Genomic DNA, 8,586 nt, shown 5'->3' with positions numbered 1-8,586 from the left:
GCCTTTTTAAGAGTTATTTAACAAACTTTAGCGCCTGAAATTAAATGGAAAAGGTTTTTAATTCCTATGAAAGTCCTTTTTAAATGCTTTACAAGTTCAAAAAACAAAAGAAACCTTTAAAAGTGCTACCATTTTAAAGCAGCCTTGCCAGATGTTTCAAAGTAATAATCTGGTTCCAGCTTTTTCCAGCGATCTGGCAACTCTGGTTGCAACGTATAGTTGTCTCTCTTGCACTTGGTTAAAAATAAACATATGTTTATCAACAGCTGAGACAGTTTGACAAGCACTGCAGCTTTTGGAGCACATGTGCCAAAACAAAACAAATTTCGCCGACTTTTAATTGTTTTTTAATTGTTTATAAAGCTTAAAAAGATACATTAACTAATATAAAATGCAGGTGGAGAACCTATACACCTCGGTGGCCTGCAATCGCTGCACGGAATGCGCGGATTGGGGTCCCAATGGCTGGATTGCCTATGGAGCCTGTAATGCCATTGCGATAATGGATCCAAAGGTGGGAAATTAAGTTTTTTAAGTAAAATATATAATATATTTAACAATTTATTGCCTTACCCAGTTCCAAGGCAACTCGGCCAAGGTCCTGTTCACCCTGGTGGAGCACACAAAGCGGGTAAACACCGTCAAGTGGTTGGATCACGGAAAACTCATCTCCGGTGGCGATGATGGAAATGCGATTTTCTGGGAACTTGGTGAAACGGGAGCCACCAAGAGTATCCCCCTAAAAGGACACACAAATGGAGTAAACGCAGTGGATGGAGTGCGTCGACAGGATGGCTCCTGGCTTCTGGCCACCGCCGCGGCAGATAGCACCATCAAATTGTGGTCTCTCCAGGAGGACACTTGTGTGTGCTTCCAAACAATATCACTTGCTGGCGGTTTCTGCTTCTCCCTGCGCCTGAAGCTGCTGCCCAAGAGTAACAATGTCCTGCTGGCCTTCAGTGGCGATGACGAATCGGTTTCCTTGTGGACAGAGCAACTGGAAGCCACAGGTGGTGGTGATTCACTAGGACTGCAGTTCCAACGCGTCCACAAGCTGACTGGCCACGAGGATTGGGTTCGCGGGCTGGACTTCATCGACGATGGCGGTGATCTGCTGCTGGCCAGCGGTTCGCAGGATAACTTCATTCGTCTCTGGAGGATTGCGCCTCGCAGTGAGGAGCAAATGCGGGAGAATCGCATTGATTTGCTGCAGCTGAGCGAGAACGAAGCCGAGATAAAGGTGGAGGAGAAGATACTGCAACTGGGCAGGGAGGCCTGGTATGCAGTGAGCCTGGAATCGGTTCTATATGGCCATGAGGGATGGATTTATGGTGTTCACTGGCACAAGACGGAGGAACAGGGTATGTTATGTCCTTAAAACTATCCGAAAACCCTGTTAAATACCTCTAATTTGCAGAACTACGCCTTCTCTCCGCCTCCATTGACAAAACCCTTATCGTTTGGGCCCCCACGGAGCAGGGCGTTTGGCTAGAGCAAGTGCGCGTTGGCGAAGTGGGCGGCAACTCGATGGGCTTCTTTGGTGGCAAGTTCTCCGGCGACGGGCACTCGATCATGGCCCACAGCTACCAGGGAGGCTTTCACATTTGGAATCAGGATCCAGAACGCCCGCAACTCTGGACCTCCAATGTCATTGTGGGCGGTCATTACGGCGAGGTGAGGGATCTGGCCTGGGAACATGATGGCGCCTATTTGATGACCGTCTCTGCGGATCAAACAACGCGACTGCATGCTCCCTGGCTGCAGGCTGAAGCAAATCCCACCTGGCATGAACTGGCGCGTCCACAGGTTCATGGTTATGACATGCAGGCATTGGCTTTGCTGTCGCGCTATAAATTCGCCAGTGGCGCCGAGGAAAAGATTGTGCGCACCTTTCAGGCGCCAGCGAACTTCATTGAAAACTTTCGCCACATCAGTGGGATAAAAAACGACGAGGCTGGTGATGCCCTACTGGATTGTAAGTTATCTATTGGGTTAAACTATTTTAAATAACCACTTTTACTTTTTACCATCTGCTAGCTCTGCCCAAAGGAGCCTCCGTGCCTTCTCTTGGTTTGTCCAACAAGGCTGTCTACAAAGTGGAAACAGACCAAGAGTCGTCCGGCAAGGGCAAAGATGAGTATCCCGATAATTACTTTGTGCCCATTACTTTGGAAACGCCACCGCAAGAAGAGACTTTAATGCAGAATACACTTTGGCCGGAGCTGCAGAAGCTGTATGGCCATGGTTACGAAATCTTTTCCTTGGCCGCCACTGCAGATGGTTCCGTCTTGGCCTCCACTTGCAAGGCCAGCAATGCCGAGCATGCTCAGATTATATTATGGTGGGTAGAAGGATGTAAATGGAAGAATATGTTAAGGAAACAAGACTTGTTGTCCTTTAAAAACATGTATTTAAAAGTCTCTAAAACATTAACCTACTTTTAGGAACCCTTCGAACTGGAAACAGCTGCAGAAGCTGAGTGGCCACCAGTTGACGGTCACCCAGCTGAGTTTCTCCCCCGATGCGCGTTACCTGCTGTCCGTCTCCCGGGATCGTCGCTGGTGTCTCTACGAAAGGCAGGACTCCTCTGGTGCATACCAACTGGTGGCCAGCACGGACAAATCCAATGGAGTACACACACGCATCATTTGGTCTTGTGATTGGTCGCACGATGGCCAGTTCTTTGTGACCAGCTCAAGGGATGGCAAAGTGGTGGCATGGAAAAAGGGAGAGGATTGCAAGGAATCTTCACTAAATGGCTGGCAGGCGGCTGGAGTTTTGGAACTCAAAAATGAGTCAATTACGGCTGTGGCTTTTTCCAGTAATTATCTAAGCGGAACAGATGACACATATATTCTGGCCTTGGGCACGGAAACTGGGCTGATAAAGATATATCAGTTGGCTCGGGGAGAATGGAAGTTGCTCAGGGATTTGAATAAGAGGTGGGCTATATATTCTACTATTTATATTTCCTATTATAAACTAATCCTTTGTATACTCTTAGCCAAGCTCATCATCTTACCGTTCGGCGACTGCAGTTCCGACCTGGAAATCCACTCCAGCTGGCGAGTTGCGGCGAGGATCATTTGGTTCGCATATACGACATAAAGCTCTCGTGAACCTGACATTAAACTAGCCTCATTAACTTCAATCTCTGTGTTTAATTAGAAGTCATCGGCAGACAGAGTGGAAAATGGGATGGGTCTCTCCACGTCTCGCCTGATTTATCTGAATGTCGCTATCTAATCTTTGGTAATTTGCTGTGCTGGGGATTCTCCCCATGGCTTCTGTTTTACGTGCCATGATAACATGTTATTGACACCTAATTAGCTGCAAAATATTGGCGATGCAAGCACTTTGATTCGGGTATTTAAGTGCTATGTTAAAGTAGCTTGATTCACAGTCTGTTGTAAGAGATTCAAGATGAAGGCAGCTATAGTTTTGGCACTGATCGGCACCGTTTTGGCTGCTCCGCCACTGAGGTTGACGCCAAAGCCTGTTCGTGAACAGGACCCCTACGCTCATATATTCGCGCAGGTGCGTCCAGCGGCTCAGCCTCAGCAAATGGAGTTCCAGTCACAACATCATTATGGTGTGTCGAACAACCAGGTTGAAATGGGAGTGCAATCCGCAGAGCAGAAGCATCTGGAGATGGAGAACCAGCAACACCACCCAAACATGTATCCCAATCATCAGGTGGAGCAGGAGCAGAAGCCACCTCAGCATCTGGAATTCGAGATTAAGCAGCAACACCAGCAAAACTCTGCCCAGGGGCAATTGGTTAACTTTGAAATGAAGCCAGTGGAGTGGAATCGTCCCCAGCATTTGGAGGTTGAGATTAAGGACCAACACTCTTCGCCAAATCATCAGGTTGAGCTGGAAATGAGGCCTGTGGAGCAGAATCGTCCTCAGCACTTGGAGTTCGAGATCAAGCAGCAGCACCAGCAAAACTCTGCCCAGGGGCACTTGGTTAACTTGGAAATGAAGCCAATGGAGCAGAATCGTCCCCAGCATTTGGAGGTTGAGATCAAGGAGCAACATTCCTCGCCCAATCATCAGGTTGAACTGGAAATCAAGCCTGTGGGACAGAAGCCTCCTCAGCACTTGGAGGTTGAGGTCAAGCAGCAGCACCAGCAGAACTCTGCCCAGGGGCACTTGGTTTCTCTGGGTGTGAAGCCAATGGAGCAGAATCGTCCTCAGCACTTGGAGGTAGAGATCAGGGAGCAACACTCCGCGCCAAACCACCAGATGGAGCTGGAAATCAAGCCCATGGAGCAGAATCGTCCCCAGCACTTGGAGGTTGAGATCAACGAACAACACTCCTCCCCAAATCACCACTTTGAGGTCAAGCAGCAGCACCAGCAGGAAAACTCCGCTCAGGGACACTTGGTTTCCCTGGGAGTGAAGCCCCAACACATGGACTACGAGGTCTCCGCCGATCATCACCAGAAGCCCCCCCAGCAAATTGAACAGCCTCAGGAGGACAAACCCATCTCCTATCTGCAGAACCAGCATTTCAACCTCAACCTGCGCCAATAGAGGTTCAGCGGCTGAACCGAAAATGTATCCATATAACCAAAAGCATTAAATATGTATAATTACAAAGGGAAAACGCTTTTCACACGGGCCAGTCGGCGACCCAAGGTGCTTGTAAAATGAGAAATAAATAAAAATGGTTGGGAAAGTGAGCACAAGGAGCCGCAGTTTGCAATTTCCGTTTAGCTGGGTGCTGCATAGTTTTTTGGGCCAAGACAGCAGCTCTGGCCGGGATCAGGAGGAGGAGGAGGAGGAGTCCATAGTGCCGCTGGGTGCTGAGTTATGGCCAGAGCGTGCCACCTTTTAAACCGCAGCTTGCAATTTCCGTGCTCCAACTGACTTTATGATTGCCATTGGCTTCTCGCCTCAGCTTCAGCTGCAGCACACCATTGTTGTCCAAAGTTTTTCGGGTTGGAGATGGTGGAGATGGTGGAGGAGCAGGGCGGTTAATTGGCTGGCGGCCATCTTTCGCTGGCACTTTAATTATGTTTTCGTGCAGTCCACAAAACTCCACTTCTATATCTATATAACTCCATCTATCTGTATCTCCTTTCCGGCGAATGGAGTGTCGTTGAACCAAACTCACCACATAGATAAGCGCATAAATCTGCATTGTTCCGGCTGCCACAATGGGGTAGAAAGTTAACTATTGAATTGCATTTAGGCCACGTCGGAGGTCGATTGTCCTCGCACCTATTCAGAGACGGGCAATATCCCGTTGGGAAGTGCCATTCCGGCCCCGTGGCTCCCAGTTCGCGGCTCACAGCTCGCAGCTCGATGGATCCGGGGCTTCCTTCGACGCTCTTTCACGCCGCACCGTGCTGATGGAAAAATCGGGAAAAAATTCGCCACCATGATTGCTTTATTTCGGGGATTACACCTGAACAAATTGGCTTTCAAATGGTTTTTAGGCGAGTTGCTCAAAGTTAGTTTCTTCCCAACGATACTGGATGACTCTTGAGCTTGCGGAACTTCCTATCAAAAATTGGAATAGTTATAGAAAGCATCTTTAAATGTTAATATTCAGTTTTCCAAAAAATATTAATGTGGCTTTTAACCGATTTTGTTAAAGATAGTTTTTTTACAACGAAACTTTATCAACCCTGATCTTGCATTACTCCTCTATTGAAAATTGGAATAACTTAATTTTTATATTTCATGGTTTATTTCCGTTCCCTAAAAATATTATTAGTTGATAGTTTCTTACTAACGGTAATTTAAAATCCTTGAATACTTAAAACTTACATTTCTCGATTCCTTTAGTTGATAGTTTATTTTCAACGATATTGTATAATCCTTGCGCTTCTGTTACTATCTCATCAAAAATTTAATTAACTTTTAAAAACTTGCTCAATAATATTAACATAAATATCTTTATCAGTACCTTTTCTTTCCCTAATAAAAAAATCTGTTTATCCCTACAGTCAAAAATAATGTTATATTTTGTGGACTTTTCAAAGGATCTTAAAATGTATTTTATCTAGTATCATGCTAAATCAATTTAATACCTTTAAGAGCAAAGGGCACTTTTGAAAATATTATTTTCTCCGATTGAAAACTTTAAAGCTCTTAAGTTTTGTGGGTAACAATTATAAAGTCTGGTCTTATCATATGTTATGAATATCTATTTAAAATATCAATATCGAAATATAATTTTTAAGAGGTTACTGTTTATAAATTTATTTATTAAGTACAAGTAAGTAAGGTTTCTCCCAGTGTCTTGGTTTTCGCACGCGTTTTATTTTGAGTCAAATATTGGCAAACAAAGCGGCCATTGCAATGGCGCTACACGCGTTTCCGTTTCCGCTGAAAGTTGCACACAAAAATCCATACATTCATGCATTTGCACCAGAAACTTTTGTTCAACTTGCATTGTGCTGTGGCATTATTCTGCACTTTATTTATTTTCTTAGCCCCGCCATTTGTTATTGCTGCAACAATTTTGCATTCTGCGAAAAAAGTTTAAGTTTCAATTGCAGCGAACGTGCCCAAGAGTTGCTGACAGCCACTGGAGCAGTGGAAACTGAAGCCATTCTAGCCATAACATGTGTAAACACATATTCTCTCCCTCCTTAACAGCACCACATCCAGAATCCAGTATCCAGATTCCAGCATCATACATCCTGCGTCCTATATAGGATGCATCCTACGTCCCGCTTCCCCCCCCCCCCCCCCCCCCATTCGTTTGCATGTGTGTCAGTAGTGGATTTCGCTTGGGTTGCGCTTTCTGTTTGCCTGCCATAGTTTTTGTTTGACTTGACGTCCAATCTTCCCTCTACTGCAACAAAAAAGCGCTTCAATATGATGGAAACTACTATGTTTCCAAGGAAAGATGTGATATTTGAGGTTCCGGTCGGAGGATTAGGATGCAAAACCATGAAGCAGGTGCTATGGAATTTCCTTCACACCTTCACACGGTCTGTAAACAATAAATACCGATAAAAAAATTGTTTACGGAATTTATTTAAAACAGTTTTTCTAACATTTTCTGAGCAGTTAAATTTCTTGGCTTGTAGGTAAGATCATTTAAGTGATATTTAATAAGGTAAAGATTATTTAAAAAATAATAACTTATTTTCACTTAGCTCTTTTCTTCCACGAATATTTGTGAATAAAACAATAACAATTAACAATAAACATATATTATAAATATAGTTATATATACCTCAACACTTATGTATGTTTTTTTATTATATTATTATTTAATTTTTTATTATATTATTTAATTCAAAAACAAAAAAAAATCTTTTCCAATTCTACAATATTTTAAGACATTTTTTTTCTTTATTACTTTTTATTTGAAAAACAGAAAACAAAATTATTAGCCATCTATATTTCTTATAATAAATTAATACAAAGACAAAAAAAATTAATATTTTCCTTCTTTTTATTATATTTGTAGGATAATAAAAGTGTTGTCAAACCATAGTGTTGTTAAAAACTAGTGTTGTAAAAATCTATTAATTTCTGTTTCAGTGCACTTATCCTATAAAACAGTTTATAATCTTTTCACCGCAGTAACTTTGCTGAGATGTAAGACCATCTTGATGGGATGCTGATGCTTTGCTTATGCTGGTCATCATCTCCCCAAATCCCGGGCAAATTAATTATTCCAGAGGGGCAGCGTATGGCAGGCATATCCATATTTTTGCCCCGCCTTTCGCTGTCACAATTGCACTCCCTTTGACATCCACACCCCCACACACCACACACCCTCCCAACCATACACACATATGTGTGTTTCGCTCGTATTTCCGTTTTGACTGTGCCAACAACAATGGCGCGCGCTCCATGATTTGTGCATTTCCGTTTTTTTCTGGCAGCACGCACGCGACGTGCACGAACATGCATGCGGGGGACTGCCGGCCGGAAGCTGCCGAACAGCCATTGCCATCGCTGAAGCCAAAAACTGCGGCAAAGCCAATTGATGCGCATTGAGCAGAGAATTTGGCCCACTTCGAAGTGGAGTGCTGGTACTGCTGGCCCAATTTTAAATCGTCAATTGATTAGGCCACCAAAAGCACTGCTTTTTTTGTAGCATTTGGCGTTGTAACAAGCGGAACAAGCGAAACTTCGAATCGAAAACTTTCGGCCTGCTAAGCCCAAAAGCCCAAGCGTTTTCAAAGTTTTTCAATTACCTGGACCAAGCTGTACTCCTGTTTCCAGGAATCCTGCAGGATAACCATAGTTTTGTTTGCTCCGGTAATGGTGGTGGCAAGGAAAGGGGGTAAGTTTAATAAGACAACAGGAAAAGTGGGTAAAAGTAGAAAGTTATCTCAAAACCCAAAAAAAAAAACCAAAAAAATTGCGCTGTATTGCGGATTTCGAATATAAATATTGTAATATAAACCTGTAGAGAAATGTTGCTCAATTTAGTAGAGCTAGTCCCGTTTTCATTTGTCTACGGAGCCTTTGAAAGTTGGTAAACCTTAATTGTTTTCCAATTAGTTTTGCTGTAAAAAGTTTGAAGTTCATTTAGCTTCTCCCCCGCACGGCGTGTTTTTGCCCTTGTTTTATCTACGGTTTTTTTGTTCGTTTCGGTCGCAGTCA

The 8,586-nt window shown here is 43.9% G+C and overlaps 2 protein-coding genes across 2 annotated transcripts; both read left to right on the top strand.

Annotated features, from left to right (window-relative positions):
- The first annotated feature begins 281 nt into the window (after window positions 1-281).
- On the top strand, window positions 282-3,151 carry Elp2 (elongator complex protein 2). Its single transcript, XM_017072283.4, has 6 exons — window positions 282-514; window positions 578-1,361; window positions 1,418-1,975; window positions 2,038-2,341; window positions 2,445-2,942; window positions 3,005-3,151. Exons 1-6 carry the CDS (start codon window positions 392-394, stop codon window positions 3,117-3,119), a joined length of 2,382 nt encoding a protein of 793 aa, XP_016927772.3. The 5' UTR covers window positions 282-391; the 3' UTR covers window positions 3,120-3,151.
- A 241-nt stretch (window positions 3,152-3,392) lies between these two features.
- LOC108008785 (transcription factor SPT20 homolog) lies at window positions 3,393-4,694 on the top strand. The gene has a single exon (XM_017072683.4). It carries the CDS (start codon window positions 3,424-3,426, stop codon window positions 4,537-4,539), a length of 1,116 nt encoding a protein of 371 aa, XP_016928172.4. The 5' UTR covers window positions 3,393-3,423; the 3' UTR covers window positions 4,540-4,694.
- The last annotated feature ends 3,892 nt before the right edge of the window (window positions 4,695-8,586 follow it).

This window comes from Drosophila suzukii, chromosome 2R, assembly GCF_043229965.1.
Source record: "Drosophila suzukii chromosome 2R, CBGP_Dsuzu_IsoJpt1.0, whole genome shotgun sequence".
Lineage (NCBI taxonomy): Eukaryota > Metazoa > Arthropoda > Insecta > Diptera > Drosophilidae > Drosophila > Drosophila suzukii.
The sequence above is the reverse complement of the archived record's forward strand: the minus strand, read 5'-3'. Positions and strand labels throughout refer to the sequence as shown.

What these genes read in the sequence shown, in the direction of transcription:
- LOC108008785 (XM_017072683.4), top strand. Translation starts at nt 3,424, where the DNA reads ATGAAGGCAGCTATAGTTTTGGCACTGATCGGCACCGTTTTGGCTGCT.
- Elp2 (XM_017072283.4), top strand. Translation starts at nt 392, where the DNA reads ATGCAGGTGGAGAACCTATACACCTCGGTGGCCTGCAATCGCTGCACG. An exon ending in TGGTGATGCCCTACTGGATT is followed by an intron (nt 1,976 to 2,037) that starts GTAAGTTATCTA and finishes ACCATCTGCTAG; the next exon opens with CTCTGCCCAAAGGAGCCTCC. An exon ending in CATGCTCAGATTATATTATG is followed by an intron (nt 2,342 to 2,444) that starts GTGGGTAGAAGG and finishes ACCTACTTTTAG; the next exon opens with GAACCCTTCGAACTGGAAAC.